At 58.1% G+C, this 19,621-nt stretch overlaps 1 protein-coding gene across 1 annotated transcript; it reads right to left on the bottom strand.

Moving 5' to 3' along the window:
* Positions 1-3,517: 3,517 nt before the first annotated feature.
* On the bottom strand, positions 3,518-11,144 carry LOC148640489 (uncharacterized). Its single transcript, XM_088619682.1, has 2 exons — positions 11,002-11,144; positions 3,518-8,880 (listed from the first exon to the last, which is right to left on the bottom strand). Exon 2 carries the CDS (start codon positions 8,668-8,670, stop codon positions 4,168-4,170), a length of 4,503 nt encoding a protein of 1,500 aa, XP_088475808.1. The 5' UTR covers positions 8,671-8,880; positions 11,002-11,144; the 3' UTR covers positions 3,518-4,167.
* Positions 11,145-19,621: the final 8,477 nt, after the last annotated feature.

Raw genomic sequence — 19,621 nt, 5'->3', positions numbered from 1 at the left:
GTGAATTCCTCCGGCTGTGAGGTGTGTCTGTTTCTGTATCTGTTTCAATATTCTGTCTCCTTTTTTTTCTGATGTTTAAACACTTAAAAAAAAAACAAATAATAATGATAATAATAAGTAGACATGGCTATGATCAAATCACACGTGATTAATGCTTTATGGCATTACACACTCACAAGAGCCTGCTCTGATCGATTACTATAAAGTCTCATACTTCTATCGTACTGTAGATCATTTTGTATACATTTTATATTATTATATGATAGAATTATATTCATTATATATTATTCTAGTTAACAGGACTGTAGCTCCTACTGTAACAGACTGTTCTACTGCACTGGGACTGTAGCTCCTATTGTAACAGACTGTTCTACTGGACTGGGACTGGAGCTCCTATTGTAACAGACTGTTCTGCTGTTCTGGGACTGTAGCTCCTATTGTAACAGACTGTTCTGTACTGGGACTGTAGCTCCTATTGTAACAGACTGTTCTACTGTACTGGGACTACAGCTCCTACTGTAACAGGACTGCTCTACTGTACTGGGACTGTAGCTCCTATTGTAACAGGACTGTTCTACTGCACTGGGACTGTAGCTCCTATTGTAACAGACTGTTCTACTGCACTGGGACTGTAGCTCCTATTGTAACAGGACTGTTGTACTGCACTGGGACTGTAGCTCCTATTGTAACAGACTGTTCTACTGTACTGGGACTGTAGCTCCTATTGTAACAGACTGGTCTACTGTACTGGGACTGTAGCTCCTATTGTAAAGGGATTGTCCTACTGTACTGGGACTTGACTGACTGTATTGTCTAAATATAATCGATTGTTATTTGACTCTTGAACACTGAGCACTGTGCTGATTCAGGAGACCCGAATTGCATGTTGTGTGCTGTTGTGCTCGCCTCCACAGTGCTCTGTATACGGCTCGATCTCTGTGATCTCGGCGGTTATTATCTGCGAACATGCGCCTCAGGCTCAGAAGGAATGGAGTAGGAATGGAAGAAGGAGCGTTATATCGACGGCATTAATCACATTCCCAGCCTCCGAGTCCGGCACTCGCCTTTAATCCGCTGAAAACGTGAGCGGGAGTGTTGTCGGCCGACAGAGACGATCTCCTTTAAGACTGAGCGCCCCCACCCCCGGCCACGCGCACATGGCCCCGGCACGCGCGGGAGCAGCCCATCGGCCCGCCGCCCTCGCTCCGATTGGACAAAAGTAGGTCAGGCCCCTCCCGCGGCGCCCTCCGATTGGACAAAACTAGGTCAACGGCCCCGCCCCCGCCGTACCCCATGCCCGGGCCGCGTGAGGCCGGCGGTGCGAGCGTGTGAAGGGACCGTGGATCAGACACGCGAACAAATCGACACGCAGCGCTCGGCCGCTCGCAGGCAGGCAGAAACAAGGCGAAGTGCACGCAATACACACTGCACTCACAAACAACACACTACACGCACAGACACAACACACTACACTCACAAATACAACACACTGCACTCACAAACACAACACAATGCACTCAAATACACACTGCACTCACAAACACACACTGCACTCACAAACACAACACAATGCAAATACACTGCACTCACAAACACAACACACTCAAATACAACACACTGCACTCACAAATACACACTGCACTCACAAACACAACATACTGCACACAAATACACACTGCACACACAATCACAACACACTGCACTCACAAATACACGCTGCACACAATCACAACACACTGCACTCACAAACACAATATCACACAAATACACTCTGCACACACACACTGCACTAACAAATACACACTACACACAAAAACCACACGCACAAACACAGCATACTCTGCACACACAGATACAATACCACACGCACAAATACAACACACTCTGCACACATAAAATACAACACAAGTCCACAGACACAGTGCACCTGAAACCACACAACTACATCTCGAGTGGAAGCTGTGGAAGGCGCTGCGAGTTCATTCGCAGGATCCGCGCTCGGTGGAAGAGCAGAGCCTGGTCTCTCAGCGCCCCCTTCTGGTCTCTGACTGTCACTGCAGGCTGGCCAGGAACACGACCAGGACTGGACACCCTGCAGACACACACTGACCCCTCCAGGACCGGGACTGGACAGCCCTGCTGCAGACACACACTGACCCCTCCAGGACCAGGACTGGACAGCCCTGCTGCAGACACACACTGACCCCTCCAGGACCAGGACTGGACAGCCCTGTTGCAGACACACTGACCCCTCGAGGACTGGACAGCCCTGCTGCAGACACACTGACCCCTCCAGGACCAGGACTGGACAGCCCTGCTGCAGACACACACTGACCCCTCCAGGACTGGACAGCCCTGCTGCAGACACACTGACCCCTCCAGGACCAGGACTGGACAGCCCTGCTGCAGACACACTGACCCCTCCAGGACCAGGACTGGACAGCCCTGCTGCAGACACACTGACCCCTCCAGGTCCAGGACTGGACAGCCCTGCTGCAGACACACACTGACCCCTCCAGGACTGGACAGCCCTGCTGCAGACACACTGACCCTTCGAGGACTGGACAGCCCTGCTGCAGACACACACTGACCACTCCAGGACTGGACAGCCCTGCTGCAGACACACACTGACCCCTCCAGGACCAGGACTGGACAGCCCTGCTGCAGACACACTGACCCCTCCAGGTCCAGGACTGGACAGCCCTGCTGCAGACACACACTGACCCCTCCAGGACCAGGACTGGACAGCCCTGCTGCAGACACACTGACCCCTCCAGGTCCAGGACTGGACAGCCCTGCTGCAGACACACTGACCCCTCCAGGTCCAGGACTGGACAGCCCTGCTGCAGACACACTGACCCCTCCAGGTCCAGGACTGGACAGCCCTGCTGCAGACACACACTGACCCCTCCAGGTCCAGGACTGGACAGCCCTGCTGCAGATACACACTGACCCCTCCAGGTCCAGGACTGGACAGCCCTGCTGCAGACACACACTGACCCCTCCAGGACCAGGACTGGACAGCCCTGCTGCAGACACACACACTGACCCCTCCAGGACCAGGACTGGACAGCCCTGCTGCAGACACACACTGACCCCTCCAGGACCAGGACTGGACAGCCCTGCTGCAGACACACACTGACCCCTCCAGGAGCAGGACTGGACAGCCCTGCTGCAGACACACACACTGACCCCTCCAGGACCAGGACTGGACAGCCCTGCTGCAGACACACTGACCCTTCCAGGTCCGGACAGTCCTGCTGCAGGCACTTAGTCGATGCGATTAGGCCATTTAGAGGCAAAATACAAATACAGGCCGTTTCAGAAACCTTTTCTGAGGAGCCCAACTATTTTAGTGGGTTACCATTCGGTCTCCTGATTCTTCAGACCCGGGGTCCATAGAGCCAGGTAAGGCGATCTGACAAGTCAGAGATCAGAAAACAATCAGAATACTTTTCAGTGCTCAAAGTCAAGAAAAGACGGCCGGAGCACCGGAAGGAACAGCAGGGAACCAGGATCCTTTTTTTAAAATTTATTCGATTTCTGCGGATGTTCCAATTTTCCAACCCCCCCCCCCCAGCCCACCCCACCATTTTGTTTCCCAGAAGGCAATAAAATAATAAGAACAGAATCGTTAACATGACCGTGATCATTATGCTTTGAAAGAGTGAAGGGCGGGGGGAGTGTGGAGGGAGGGTCGGACAGACCAATGGGAGGGCACGGACCGAGGGGGCGGGTCGCAGGGGAGCCCCGCCCAGTCTCACAGTCCCCGCCCCCTCCCCCATCACTCCCCTCCCCGGACAGCGACGACAGTACAAATTAAAACCCATAAAAAACAAGTCAGAATCAGCGTCTTAAAAAACATCGGCGTCGCGGCCCGCCTTTCGTTTTCCGTTTCCCAGGAGTCCGAGGGGGGGGGCGCACAACGCTCGGAACCAGAACCCCCCTCCCCTCCTCCCCGTCACGGGGGGACCCTGCCATCTCCCCTCCCCTGCGCCTGAGCGGGGGGGCCCCTCCTGACCTCCGACCCCTGCAGCTCGACCCCGGAGGCCCGGATTCACAGTCTGGCGCTACGACCGCCCACCCCCCCACCCCCGCTGGGCCCGGCGCAGCTCCCCGACCGCGACCCGCATCGACAGAATCCAGGAGCCCTCGGCGGGTCCAAGGTCACTTCCTGCGACAGTCCGGCCCCGCCCCGGGGCTGGCGCCCGGACTCGGGGCCGCGCGGGCCCGGCGCGAGGGGGCGGGCCTGCTCCGGGGCGCCCCCGCCCCCGCCCCCCGGCAGGCCACGCCGTGCCGCTCCAGCAGGCCGCCGTTCCAGAAGCGGGCCGGGCAGCGCGCGCAGGCGAAGGCGCCCTGGGCCAGGTGGCGGCCGCGGTGCGCCAGCGCGCGCAGGAAGCGGCCGGAGCGGTGGCCGCAGACGGGGCAGCGGCGGCGGGCGGCGCGGGGGGCCCCCGTGGGGTGCCGGGCGGCGCGGTGCAGCAGCTGCGCGGCCTGGCGGCGGAACGTGGTGCGGGGGCAGAAGGGGCAGGGGAAGCGCTTGTGCCGCGCGCCGTCCAGGGCGGCCCGCAGCCGCTGCCTCCTCAGCTGCGCCCTCCTCCTCCTCCTCGCCCGGCCCCTCGGCGGCCTGCCCCCCTCCGCCTGCTTCCGCCTCTTCCTCTTGGCCCTCCTCTTCCTGCGGCCGGCCTCCGCGGCGCCCCCCGGCGGCTCGGCGTGCGCCGGCAGCAGCAGCACGGTGTGGAGGGGCGGGGGGCCGGCGAGCGGGCAGGAGGGCTCCCCCTTCACCGCGGGCAGCTGCGTGCTGTCGGGCGGGGCCGGCGGGGCCGAGGGGCCGGCGTCGGGGAGGTAGAAGAGAGGAGGGAAGCCGGCGGGCGGCGCCGGCGCGGGCTGGCCCCCGGGGGCGGGGGGCGCCAGCTGCAGGAGCGCGTGGGTGGCTGCCTCGCTCTCCGACGGGGCCGCGGGCGCGGCGGTGGCGGCGGCGGCGGCGCGGGGGCCGGCGCGGGCCAGGCCGTGCTGCGCCAGCCGGTGCCGCGTCAGGCTGTTGGCGTAGGCGAAGGCCTTGCCGCACACCTCGCAGCAGAAGAGCCGCTCGCCGCCCTCGTGCACGGCCTGGTGGTGCGCCGTCAGGTGGAAGTGGTGCCGGAAGGACTTCCAGCAGATGGCGCAGGTGTACAGCCGGGGCGCGGCGGCGGCGGCGGCGGCGGGCTGAGGCTTGTCCGGCTGCCCGAAGGAGAAGTAGGAGTCGGCGCCCGGGTCGGCCTCGCCCCCCGCCGGCGGCCCCACTGGCGTCTCGGCGTACTCGGCCTTCTGGTGCAGCTTGCCGTGGCGCTTGAGGCTCTGCGCGTAGCCGAAGTCCTTCCCGCAGACGGCGCACTTGTAGTTCTTCTCGCCGCTGTGCACGGTGCGGTGCTTGGTCAGGTGGAAGGCCTCGCGGAAGTGCTTGCCGCAGACGGGGCAGCGGTGCGGCTTCTCGCCCGTGTGGATGCGGTCGTGGCGCCGCAGGGTCTCGCGGCGGGTGAAGCCGCGGCCGCACACGCTGCACAGGAAGAGCCTCTCGCTGCCCTCGGCGCCGCCCGGCCGCCGCCGGCCCGGCTCGCCCCCGGCGCCCGGCTCCTTCTTGGGCCGCGGCTTGCGGGGCCGCTTGGGCTTGGCGGGCGGCGCGGCCGAGGAGCAGGAGCCGCCGCCGTCCTCGGCGCCCGCGCGGTAGGCCTTCTCCGGGCCCCCCGAGGTGGACGAGGGGCCGCCGGCCGGCACGCCCAGGGCGCCCAGGCCCAGGTTGCCCAGCAGCCCCCCGATGATGTCCCGGCGCTCCTCGGCGCCCCGGCCGCCCCCCAGCTCGCCGGGCAGGCAGGAGGCGGCGGCGGCGGCCGCGATGGCCGAGATGGCGCTGTTGACCGAGCTGGTGACGTCGTCCTCGGCCTCGTCCAGCAGCGAGGACAGGGGCAGGTGTGGCGGCGGGCCCTGCCCCTGGGGGTGCGGGTGGGGGTGCAGGGTGGGCGCCAGGGGGGCCTTCCGCAGGGCGGGCCCCGCGCCCCCGCACAGGGGCTCCCCGGGGAAGCAGGGGGAGGCGGCGGCCGGGGGGCGCTTGTAGTCGGCGCGGAAGTCCTGGTAGCGGCCGCGCGGGAAGTCCGGGCCCAGCTTGCCCTCCAGCTTGGCGGCGGCGCGGCTCTGCTGGAACAGCACCTCGCAGGCCAGGCCGGCCTTGTCCTCCGCCGCCTCCTCTTCCTCGGCCTCCTCCTCCTCCACCTTGCCGTAGGCCAGCCCCGCCGCGCCGGCCGCGGGCCCGGGGGCGAAGTCCGCGCGGGCCTTCTCGGGCTTCCTGCCGTAGCGGCCGTCGCTGCCGATGGTGAGCTCGGCGCCCGCCGCCGCCGCCGCCGCCGCCGCCGCCGCCTTGGCGCGCGCCCCCCGGCCCGGCTTGCCGCAGGAGCCCGAGGCGGCGTGGTTGAGCAGGGAGGTGGACTCGCGGAAGCAGCGGCCGCAGGCGGGGCAGCGGTAGGGCTTGTCCTCGTGGATCTTCTCGTGGCGGGTCAGCGACTCGCGGCGGTTGAAGGCGCGCTGGCACACGGCGCAGGCGAAGGGCCGGGCGCCCGAGTGGATGACGCCGTGCTGCAGCAGGTGGCCGCGCTTCTTGAAGCCCTTGCCGCACTCGGGGCAGCGGTGCGTCTTCTCGGGGCTGGAGCAGGAGGAGGACGAGGTGGGCGCGGGGTGGGCGGGGGGCGGCGGCGGCGGCGGCGCGGGCGCGGGGGGGCTGGCCAGGTCCTGGGTGGAGTGGGGGGCGCTGGCGTCGCCCGGGCCGGCCCCCCCGGCCAGGCCGTGGCTGCGCAGGTGCCGGCGCAGGCTGGACAGGTGGGTGAAGGTCTTGCCGCACTCGCCGCAGTGGTACAGGGGCTCGGGCTCGGGCTGGGCGCCCGCCAGGCTCTCGGCCTTGGGCACCAGGGGCGGCCCCCCGCCGTTGGGCACCAGGACGGCCGCCGCCGCCGCCGCGGAGGAGGAGGAGGAGGAGGGCGCGGAGGAGGAGGACACCACGGAGGAGGAGGAGGAGGCGGAGGAGGAGGAGAGCAGGCCCGAGGGGTCGGCGCCCAGCCCCTGCAGCGCTGCCCCGCCGTCACCGTGGGCTCCGCCGGCGCCGGGGTCACCGTGGGCCCCGCCCTCCGCCTTGCGCTGCGGCAGGTACCCCGCCATGGCCTTCTTGCGCCGGCCGCCCCCGCCGCTGTCCGCCTTGGGCTCGTCCTTGGGCAGGGGCAGGTGCAGGGGCAGGGGCAGGGGCAGGCCGGCCTCCTGCTGGATGAGCGAGGCCAGCTGGTTGGAGGAGAGCACCGGGATGCCCTGGAAGTCGAAGCCGCCCAGCGGGGAGGGCTGGGGGCCCGGGTGCAGGCCGTGGGGCGGGGCGTGGTGGGCGTGGCCGTGGGGCAGGGCGTGGCCGTGGGAGTGGGCGTGGCCGTGGGAGAGGCCGTGGGGCTGGAGCTGCTGCTGCTGCTGCTGCTGCTGCTGCTGGGGCTGCTGGGGCTGCTGCTGGGGCGCGGGGTGGCCGTGGTGCAGAGCCGGGGGCGCGGCCAGCCCCGGACCCCCGTCCCCGGCCGCCGGCCCCAGGCCCAGGCCCAGGTGGTGGTTGGTGCCCTGCTGGACCAGGAACTGCTCCAGGCTGGCGTTGGCCGGCACGCCGGACAGGAAGTACTGGTTGGCGGCCAGCATGCAGCTGAACTGCTGGTGGAGGCTGCGGGCGTCGGGCTGCGCCCCGACCAGCTGGTGCCCCAGGGAGGCCACGCTGCTGCTGGTGCTGCTGGGGGCGGCGCTGGAGCTGGCGGCCGAGCCGGAGGGCGAGGGGGAGGAGGAGGAGGGGGCCCCCGGCGAGGCCTGGGGCACGGCCAGGCCGGGGTGCAGCGGCGGGGGCGGGGCCGAGACCAGCCCCGCCCCCCCGCCGCCGCCGCCCCCGCCCGCCCCCACGAAGTGCTCGAAGCGCCCCGCCCCGGCGTGGCCCAGCGCCGGGTGCAGCTGCTCCTGCACCAGCGCCGCCTCCGCCGGCTGGAAGGAGCGGAGGAACTGGGGGTACCCGCCGGCCGCCCCTGCCCCCGCCGCCGCCGCCGCCGCCATCTTGCCCGCCTTGCGCGAGCCCTGCGCGGCCGCCGGCGGGGGCAGGGGCGGGGGCGGGGCGGCCATCTTGGCGAAGAGGGAGGGGGAGTCGGCGAAGGGGCTGCCCCGCGAGGCCTGCAGGGGGCCCAGCCCCAGCCCGGACAGCAGGGCCCCCGAGGCCTCGGCCTGCAGCTGCTGGTGCTGCTGCTGCTGCTGCTGCTGCTGGAGCTGCTGCTGCTGGAGCTGCTGCACCTGCTGCTGGTGCTGCAGCTGCCTCTCCAGCCCCAGGCTGGCCTTGAAGGGGTGCGCCTGGTGGCCGCTCAGCATCTCCAGGATGTCCATGGGGTACTTCCCGAACTGGAACATCTCCCAGTCGCTCACCGAGGGCACGGCGGAGGCGGGCGGGGCCAGCCCCCCCAGCCCCACGCCCGCCCCGGCGCTGGAGGTGGAGATGATGATCCCGCCGCCGAGTCCCGGCCCGGCCCCCCGGCCCGAGGAGCCCCCCCCGCCGGAGGAGGTCCGGCCCTGGCTGGTCCCCGCCGTAGCGCCGCCTCCGCCTCCTCCCCCCGCCGCCGAGCGGCCGCCACCCCCGCTCTCCATCCGGGGCTCAGGAGCGCCGCTGGAGGGGCTCGTCCCGGGCGGCGCGCCCCTGCCCCGCGGCGGAGCTCCGGGCCGGTCCGGGCGGGGTCAGGGCGCGCGGCCCGCCCGCTGGCTCGCTCTCGCGTGCGATTCTCTCCCGCGGCTGCGGCTCCTCCGGGGGGGCGTCTCCGCGCCGCCCCGCTGCTCCGGCCTGGTCCGGGGCCTCGGGATCTGCCGAGAGAAACCGGGAGCTCAGAGACGCAGTGGCGCACTCACCCCCGCCTCACCGGAGCCGTCGTCCAGGACAGGAACACAGCCCGGCCCACTGGGCAGGTCCCACTGTCCGGCCAGGACAGGAGGCTCCACTGCACGCAGAGGGGGGCGGGTGGGTGGAACACGCTGTCCGGCTGTGGCCCTCACTCCCGACGACTGCAGGCAGGAGCTCACCGCCACACCAGGGCCTGTCCCAGCATGCAACGGGCGCTAGCAGCGGTTCGCCCCGGACGGGACCCACCCCCACCCCGGGGCGCAGACTCCACACAGACAGCACCCCGGGGATCGACCCAGCGCCTGCTGAGCCCGGCGCCGTCTTTCTGCGCCACAGCCAGACTCTGAGCCTCAACACAGGCAGGCAGGGAGGAAACATCCACACAACAGCACGCAGACACAACATCACACAGAAACACACACACAGCACGCAGACACAGCATCACACAGAAACACACACACAGCACGCAGACACAGCATCACACAGAAACACACACACAGCACGCAGACACAGCATCACACATACACACACACAGCACGCAGACACAGCATCACACATACACACACACAGCACGCAGACACAGCATCACACATACACACACACAGCACGCAGACACAGCATCACACACATACACACACACAGCACGCAGACACAGCATCACACACATACACACACACAGCACGCAGACACACACACACAGCACGCAGACACAGCATCACACAGAAACACACACACAGCACGCAGACACAACATCACACACATACACACACACAGCACGCAGACACAGCATCACACAGAAACACACACACAGCACGCAGACACAGCATCACACAGAAACACACACACAGCACGCAGACACAGCATCACACAGAAACACACACACAGCACGCAGACACAGCATCACACACATACACACACAGCACGCAGACACAGCATCACACACATACACACACACAGCACGCAGACACACACACACAGCACGCAGACACAGCATCACACAGAAACACACACACAGCACGCAGACACAACATCACACACATACACACACACAGCACGCAGACACAGCATCACACACATACACACACACAGCACGCAGACACACACACACAGCACGCAGACACAGCATCACACAGAAACACACACACAGCACGCAGACACAGCATCACACAGAAACACACACACAAACACGGCAGACACACACAATCACACACACACACACAAACACGGCAGACACACACAATCACACACACACACACAAACACGGCAGACACACACAATCACACACACACACAGCAGACGCACAATCACACACACAACACGCAGAAACACACACAAACACAGCAGACACACATACAAACACACATACACAGCAGACACGCACAGGGCACAGACACACATACACAGCAGACATGCCACAAACACAGCAGACACACACAATCACATACATACACAGCAGACACACACACAGGGCACAGACACAATCACACACACACAGGGCGCAGAAACACGCTATCACACACACACAATCACAGCAGACACACACAATCACATACATACACAGCAGACACACACACAGGGCACAGACACAATCACACACACACAGGGCGCAGAAACACGCTATCACACACACAATCACACACACACAGGGCGCAGACACACACAGTCACACACACACAAACACAGCAGACACACACAGTCACACACACACAAACACAGCAGACACACAGAATCACAGCAGACACACACAATCACATACATACACAGCAGACACACACACAGGGCGCAGACACACAATCACACACAGGGCGCAGACACACGCAGCCACACACACACAAACACAGCAGACACACAGAATCACATACATACACAGCAGACACACACACAGGGCGCAGTAACACACACACACACACGCGTGTCTGGGGGCGGATTAAAACCGATCGCATCCCTCCACAGCGCCGCAGAGCAGCGCCGCCCGGACAGGACACGGCAGGTGCCGAGACACCCGCGCGGCCGCGGTCAGGCGTGGGGGCGTGGGGGGGTCTCGGGGCTCCGCGGCGCGGTTCCTCCGGGGGGGCGGCGCTTACCTGCGGGTCCGGGAGCCGCGGCCTGGGCCGGTCTGCCCGCCGACAAAGGGCCTCTGCGGGCCCGCCGCCGGCCCGTCAGCAGCGCCCAGCTCCCGCCGGGGGGGCGGCGCCAGCGGCCGCGTCCGGCTCGGTCCCGTCGGCCTGGTCCCTCCGGGGCGGCGGCCGGGCCCGGCTCGGCTCGGCCCGCTTCGGCTCGGCTCGGCGGCTGGCTCGGGTCTGGACCGGGTCGCTCTCTCGGTCTCCCTCCGTGGGGCCTCTTTTTTTTTTTTTCGCGGCCCGAGTCGGTTTTGTGTGTCCCTCGCGCTGCCGCTGTGTGTGTGTGTGTGCGCGCGCGCGCCCGCTTCCGTCGTGGACCCCCCCCTCCCCGCGCGCGCGCCCCCGCCCCGCCCGGCAGGAGGAAGAAGAGCTTCCGGGTGGTGTCGCACCCTCGGGTGTCCGCCCGGCTCTTCCGGTGCCCGAGATGTGCCGTGTGCTGGGTGTAAGTGTCCGAAGATGTTTCATTGTGTTTTTAATATTTTTATTTAAATACAAAAAGGGAAAATACAACAAATAGGGTTATATACACACTAATATACAGATGTTTATTTTATTATGTTTATTTCTTTGGGGGTGTTTTTCTTCAACATTCTACCGAACATCCAATAATACACAAAGGACAAAAAGAAAACGTCTCCAAAAAAAGGAGACTTTTTACTCTTAATAAAATAATTAAAAAAATTGTATTACTGTGTATGTGGTATCTATGAACAAGATTAATTATAAATACGTTTTTTTAAATCTTACATCCCGCAAAGTATATCAAAATATAAAAATGTGTAACAATAATATTTTGCAAATCTATCCAAAACAGTTTTGTAAATATGCAGTTAAACAAATGTAACAAAGCTTCCTTCTCGTTGTTACAAAACACACAGAAGTCATCTTGTTCGTGTTTAAATCTAGAAAATGTCGATTTAACAGGATAAAATCTCTGAACGCTCTTAAATGAAATTTCTTTAACTTTATTTGTAGACAGTGTCTATCAGCAACTGTCCAAACTAATTTCCCATTTTTATTCCTAAACATAGCATTCCAAAAGGAGATACAAGAAGGTATAAAACATGAATTGAACAAGTTCTTACTAATAATTATTATTGCATTTTTTATCTTTTATATATGCTCTATCTTTTATATATGCTCCATCCGAAGATACGGCAAGGCCGAGACTATCTCTGAAGAGCCTCACCCCTTTCTACAGCGTCCTCAGGGAGAGATGCACACGGCTCTCTCTCTTTTTAAATCTGTGTTCGATGTATAAAGAATTTACAAATACAAATACAACTAGAGGAGCAGAAACAGGTACAAGAGAAAAAAACAATCAACTGCCAGAGATAATGAAGTAAATTCTATGACCAAATTATGTTTTACATATATCAAATGTTATCTTGCTTGTAATTTCATAGAATTAAAATAAATAATTCAACTCCATCTTAAAAGTACTAAAAAAGGAAGTGTTATGGGACCATTTTAATTTATGAAATTTACTCAGAATGACTAATGTATTCTAAATACATGCTCCCCCTCAAATGTTCTCTAAATACGACAAAATATCAAAATCCTTAAATCGAAAAAAACAACTTTAAATGCCTTCAAACTAAGCGCTGCAAGTCCGTCCAATACAACTTCACAGATCTGCAGCTTACTAATGAGCTCGACAAAACACACACACATCATTCTGCTCGTGCTTAAATGTAGAGGGTGCTATTTTAGCTGGATGAAAAGAACAATTTTAAACAAAATCTCTTCCGCCTTATTTGCAACACAACATCTATGCACACGGCCCTCTCCGCAGCTGCATGTGACGTCACTGCGCCGCGGAGCCATCTTCTCTCTCGCCGGCCGCGGTTTCCCTTCCATTCCGTGCGGCGCAGCTGCCCCTCAAAATGGCGGCCCCCATGGGGGCTTCACTGCCTTCCGCCCGCCCTCCGGCGGGGAAGATGGGAAGGGGAAGGGGGAGGGGGAGAGGGCGGAAAGACGCTCTAGTCGTGGTCCCTGCGCTCAGTGGTCGCTGGGAGGACCGGAAGCGCCCGCTGCCTGGGGGGCGGGGAGTGCGCTCGGTAACGGCGCTGGCGGCCTGTCGGAGTCCCGTTAACCGCCCGGCCCCTAGCGGGCAGTCCTCGGCCCGACCGAAAAACAGTAAAAGCGCGGGTGGGGTGTATTTTCTTTTTTTGTTCGGTGCTGCTGTTGCTTTTAATGATGGTGAAATGTCGACTGTACCCTTCATGCGACTGCAGAGCTGTGTGCAGGAGAGCTGCAGTAAATACAGAGGTATCTGACTGCAGGAGAGCTGCAGTAAATACAGAGGTATCTGACTGCAGGAGGGGTACAGTAAATACAGAGGTATCTGACTGCAGGAGAGCTGCAGTAAATACAGAGGTATCTGTCTGCAGGAGGGGTACAGTAAATACAGAGGTATCTGACTGCAGGAGGGGTACAGTAAATACAGAGGTATCTGACTGCAGGAGGGGTACAGTAAATACAGAGGTATCTGTCTGCAGGAGAGCTGCAGTAAATACAGAGGTATCTGTCTGCAGGAGGGGTACAGTAAATACAGAGGTATCTGTCTGCAGGAGGGGTACAGTAAATACAGAGGTATCTGTCTGCAGGAGGGGTACAGTAAATACAGAGGTATCTGTCTGCAGGAGAGGTACAGTAAATACAGAGGTATCTGTCTGCAGGAGGGGTACAGTAAATACAGAGGTATCTGTCTGCAGGAGAGCTGTAGTAAATACAGAGGTATCTGACTGCAGGAGGGGTACAGTAAATACAGAGGTATCTGACTGCAGGAGGGGTACAGTAAATACAGAGGTATCTGTCTGCAGGAGGGGTACAGTAAATACAGAGGTATCTGTCTGCAGGAGAGCTGTAGTAAATACAGAGGTATCTGACTGCAGGAGGGGTACAGTAAATACAGAGGTATCTGACTGCAGGAGGGGTACAGTAAATACAGAGGTATCTGTCTGCAGGAGGGGTACAGTAAATACAGAGGTATCTGACTGCAGGAGAGGTACAGTAAATACAGAGGTATCTGTCTGCAGGAGAGCTGCAGTAAATACAGAGGTATCTGTCTGCAGGAGGGGTACAGTAAATACAGAGGTATCTGACTGCAGGAGGGGTACAGTAAATACAGAGGTATCTGACTGCAGGAGGGGTACAGTAAATACAGAGGTATCTGTCTGCAGGAGGGGTACAGTAAATACAGAGGTATCTGTCTGCAGGAGGGGTACAGTAAATACAGAGGTATCTGTCTGCAGGAGGGGTACAGTAAATACAGAGGTATCTGACTGCAGGAGGGGTACAGTAAATACAGAGGTATCTGTCTGCAGGAGGGGTACAGTAAATACAGAGGTATCTGACTGCAGGAGGGGTACAGTAAATACAGAGGTATCTGTCTGCAGGAGGGGTACAGTAAATACAGAGGTATCTGTCTGCAGGAGAGCTGTAGTAAATACAGAGGTATCTGACTGCAGGAGGGGTACAGTAAATACAGAGGTATCTGACTGCAGGAGAGCTGCAGTAAATACAGAGGTATCTGTCTGCAGGAGGGGTACAGTAAATACAGAGGTATCTGACTGCAGGAGGGGTACAGTAGATACAGAGGTATCTGACTGCAGGAGGGGTACAGTAAATACAGAGGTATCTGACTGCAGGAGGGGTACAGTAAATACAGAGGTATCTGACTGCAGGAGAGGTACAGTAAATACAGAGGTATCTGTCTGCAGGAGGGGTACAGTAAATACAGAGGTATCTGACTGCAGGAGGGGTACAGTAAATACAGAGGTATCTGTCTGCAGGAGAGCTGCAGTAAATACAGAGGTATCTGTCTGCAGGAGAGCTGCAGTAAATACAGAGGTATCTGACTGCAGGAGAGCTGCAGTAAATACAGAGGTATCTGTCTGCAGGAGGGGTACAGTAAATACAGAGGTATCTGTCTGCAGGAGGGGTACAGTAAATACAGAGGTATCTGACTGCAGGAGGGGTACAGTAAATACAGAGGTATCTGTCTGCAGGAGAGGTACAGTAAATACAGAGGTATCTGTCTGCAGGAGAGCTGCAGTAAATACAGAGGTATCTGTCTGCAGGAGAGCTGCAGTAAATACAGAGGTATCTGTCTGCAGGAGGGGTACAGTAAATACAGAGGTATCTGACTGCAGGAGGGGTACAGTAAATACAGAGGTATCTGTCTGCAGGAGGGGTACAGTAAATACAGAGGTATCTGTCTGCAGGAGAGGTACAGTAAATACAGAGGTATCTGACTGCAGGAGGGGTACAGTAAATACAGAGGTATCTGTCTGCAGGAGGGGTACAGTAAATACAGAGGTATCTGACTGTAGGAGGGGTACAGTAAATACAGAGGTATCTGACTGCAGGAGGGGTACAGTAAATACAGAGGTATCTGTCTGCAGGAGAGGTACAGTAAATACAGAGGTATCTGACTGCAGGAGGGGTACAGTAAATACAGAGGTATCTGACTGCAGGAGGGGTACAGTAAATACAGAGGTATCTGTCTGCAGGAGGGGTACAGTAAATACAGAGGTATCTGACTGCAGGAGGGGTACAGTAAATACAGAGGTATCTGTCTGCAGGAGGGGTACAGTAAATACAGAGGTATCTGTCTGCAGGAGAGGTACAGTAAATACAGAGGTATCTGTCTGCAGGAGGGGTACAGTAAATACAGAGGTATCTGTCTGCAGGAGAGCTGCAGTAAATACAGAGGTATCTGACTGCAGGAGAGCTGTAGTAAATACAGAGGTATCTGACTGCAGGAGAGCTGTAGTAAATACAGAGGTATCTGACTGCAGGAGAGCTGTAGTAAATACAGAGGTATCTGACTGCAGGAGAGCTGTAGTAAATACAGAGGTATCTGACTGCAGGAGGAGTACAGTAAATACAGAGGTATCTGACTGCAGGAGGGGTACAGTAAATACAGAGGTATCTGTCTGCAGGAGGGGTACAGTAAATACAGAGGTATCTGACTGCAGGAGGGGTACAGTAAATACAGAGGTATCTGACTGCAGGAGAGCTGTAGTAAATACAGAGGTATCTGTCTGCAGGAGGGGTACAGTAAATACAGAGGTATCTGTCTGCAGGAGGGGTACAGTAAATACAGCGGTATCTGACTGCAGGAGGGGTACTCCCTGGATACTTGATGGAGCCCCGACACGGGGCGCCCCCACAGGCCACGCCCCGGGAGAGGGGCGGGGCAGTGTTGGGCACCGCCCCATGCGCCAAAGAAGGAGGAGACTCGCGCTCCCGCCCCGCCCCCTGGCCATGCCCGCCACTCAGCCCCGCCCCCACTCCGCCCAGGTTGGCCTGCTGCCCCTCCCCTTGTGCTTGGCCGCCCCCCGGAACCAGAGGAGGGATCCCCAAAGGCCCCCTCGGGACCCCCGCTGCCGCCGGAGCGCCGCGTCCCGTTTCCTGACTCCTCCTGTGCTCTTCATCGACGAGGCCGGGCTGGAAGAGGAGGAGGGAGGGCAGTGCGAGAGCTGGGGGGGGGCACCGGCAGGGCCTGCGCTGGCGCCTCCGCCAGCACCGCGGGGGGCACAGGGGCACGGCCGGCGAGGGGCTGCCGGGAGAAGGACCCCGCAACGCCAGCAGTTCCCCCCGGCCCTCACCAGATTGCATGGGAGCGAGACCCTCATCACAGTTCTCCTCACAGGAGAGGCAGGCGCTGGCAGGGCTGGATTCTGGGGACCCCCTGTCTGTGTCCGAGGGCTGCGGCATTTCCACAGGGGGGCCCCTCCTCACAAGACTCTGAGTGATCCGTGTGAGTGTGTACAGGTGTGTGTAGTTACAGGTGTGTCAGTGTGTACAGGTGTGTGTAGTTACAGGTGTGTTAGTGTGTACAGGTGTGTGTAGTTACAGGTGTGTTAGTGTGTACAGGTGTGTGTAGTTACAGGTGTGTGAGTGTGTACAGGCGTGTGTATTTACAGGTGTGTGTGAGTGTGTACAGGTGTGTGTAGTTACAGGTGTGTTAGTGTGTACAGGTGTGTGTAGTTACAGGTGTGTGAGTGTGTACAGGTGTGTGTATTTACAGGTGTGTGTGAGTGTGTACAGGTGTGTGTATTTACAGGTGTGTGAGTGTGTACAGGTGTGTGTAGTTACAGGTGTGTTAGTGTGTACAGGTGTGTTAGTGTGTACAGGTGTGTGTATTTACAGGTGTGTGAGTGTTGACGGGTGTGTGTAGTTACAGGTGTGTGAGTGTGGACGGGTGTGTGTGAGTGTGTACAGGTGTGTGTAGTTACAGGTGTGTTAGTGTGTACAGGTGTGTGTAGTTACAGGTGTGTGAGTGTGTACAGGTGTGTGTATTTACAGGTGTGTGTAGTTACAGGTGTGTTAGTGTGTACAGGTGTGTGTAGTTACAGGTGTGTGAGTGTGTACAGGTGTGTGTATTTACAGGTGTGTGTGAGTGTGTACAGGTGTGTGTAGTTACAGGTGTGTGTAGTTACAGGTGTGTGTATTTACAGGTGTGTTAGTGTGTACAGGTGTGTGTAGTTACAGGTGTGTGAGTGTGTACAGGCGTGTGTATTTACAGGTGTGTGTGAGTGTGTACAGGTGTGTGTAGTTACAGGTGTGTGAGTGTGGACGGGTGTGTGTAGTTACAGGTGTGTGAGTGTGTACAGGTGTGTGTAGTTACAGGTGTGTGAGTGTGGACGGGTGTGTGTAGTTACAGGTGTGTTAGTGTGTACAGGCGTGTGTAGTTACAGGTGTGTGAGTGTGTACGGGTGTGTGTAGTTACAGGTGTGTGAGTGTGGACAGGTGTGTGTAGTTACAGGTGTGTTAGTGTGTACAGGTGTGTGTAGTTACAGGTGTGTGAGTGTGTACGGGTGTGTGTAGTTACAGGTGTGTTAGTGTGTACAGGTGTGTGTAGTTACAGGTGTGGTGGTGTGGACGGGCGTGTGTAGTTACAGGTGTGTGAGTGTGTACGGGTGTGTGTAGTTACAGGTGTGTCAGTGTGTACAGGTGTGTGTAGTTACAGGTGTGTTAGTGTGTACAGGTGTGTGTAGTTACAGGTGTGTGAGTGTGTACAGGCGTGTGTATTTACAGGTGTGTGTGAGTGTGTACAGGTGTGTGTAGTTACAGGTGTGTTAGTGTGTACAGGTGTGTGTAGTTACAGGTGTGTGAGTGTGTACAGGTGTGTGTAGTTACAGGTGTGTTAGTGTGTACAGGTGTGTGTAGTTACAGGTGTGTGAGTGTGTACAGGTGTGTGTATTTACAGGTGTGTGTGAGTGTGTACAGGTGTGTGTATTTACAGGTGTGTGAGTGTGTACAGGTGTGTGTAGTTACAGGTGTGTTAGTGTGTACAGGTGTGTTAGTGTGTACAGGTGTGTGTATTTACAGGTGTGTGAGTGTTGACGGGTGTGTGTAGTTACAGGTGTGTGAGTGTGGACGGGTGTGTGTGAGTGTGTACAGGTGTGTGTAGTTACAGGTGTGTTAGTGTGTACAGGTGTGTGTAGTTACAGGTGTGTGAGTGTGTACAGGTGTGTGTATTTACAGGTGTGTGTAGTTACAGGTGTGTTAGTGTGTACAGGTGTGTGTAGTTACAGGTGTGTGAGTGTGTACAGGTGTGTGTATTTACAGGTGTGTGTGAGTGTGTACAGGTGTGTGTAGTTACAGGTGTGTGTAGTTACAGGTGTGTGTATTTACAGGTGTGTTAGTGTGTACAGGTGTGTGTAGTTACAGGTGTGTGAGTGTGTACAGGCGTGTGTATTTACAGGTGTGTGTGAGTGTGTACAGGTGTGTGTAGTTACAGGTGTGTTAGTGTGTACAGGTGTGTGTAGTTACAGGTGTGTGAGTGTGGACGGGTGTGTGTAGTTACAGGTGTGTGAGTGTGTACAGGTGTGTGTAGTTACAGGTGTGTGAGTGTGTACAGGTGTGTGTAGTTACAGGTGTGTGAGTGTGGACGGGTGTGTGTAGTTACAGGTGTGTGAGTGTGGACAGGTGTGTGTAGTTACAGGTGTGTTAGTGTGTACAGGTGTGTGTAGTTACAGGTGTGTGAGTGTGTACGGGTGTGTGTAGTTACAGGTGTGTGAGTGTGTACAGGTGTGTGTAGTTACAGGTGTGTGTGAGTGTGTACAGGTGTGTGTATTTACAGGTGTGTGAGTGTGTACAGGTGTGTGTAGTTACAGGTGTGTGAGTGTGTACAGGTGTGTGTAGTTACAGGTGTGTGAGTGTGGACGGGTGTGTGTAGTTACAGGTGTGTGAGTGTGGACAGGTGTGTGTAGTTACAGGTGTGTTAGTGTGTACAGGTGTGTGTAGTTACAGGTGTGTGAGTGTGTACGGGTGTGTGTAGTTACAGGTGTGTTAGTGTGTACAGGTGTGTTAGTGTGTACAGGTGTGTGTAGTTACAGGTGTGTGAGTGTGTACGGGTGTGTGTAGTTACAGGTGTGTTAGTGTGTACAGGTGTGTGTAGTTACAGGTGTGTGAGTGTGGACGGGCGTGTGTAGTTACAGGTGTGTGAGTGTGTACGGGTGTGTGTAGTTACAGGTGTGTGAGTGTGGACGGGTGTGTGTAGTTACAGGTGTGTCAGTGTGTACAGGTGTGTGTAGCTAATAATAATAATTCTTACACTTATATAGCG

The sequence above is a fragment of the Lepisosteus platostomus genome, chromosome 25, assembly GCF_059453375.1.
Source record: "Lepisosteus platostomus isolate fLepPlt1 chromosome 25, fLepPlt1.hap1, whole genome shotgun sequence".
Lineage (NCBI taxonomy): Eukaryota > Metazoa > Chordata > Actinopteri > Semionotiformes > Lepisosteidae > Lepisosteus > Lepisosteus platostomus.
Note: the sequence above shows the minus strand (reverse complement) of the source record. Positions and strands in the feature narration are given on the sequence as shown.

Excerpts from the sequence above, each read along its gene's own strand:
- LOC148640489 (XM_088619682.1), bottom strand. The coding sequence starts at position 8,670 with ATGGAGAGCGGGGGTGGCGGCCGCTCGGCGGCGGGGGGAGGAGGCGGA.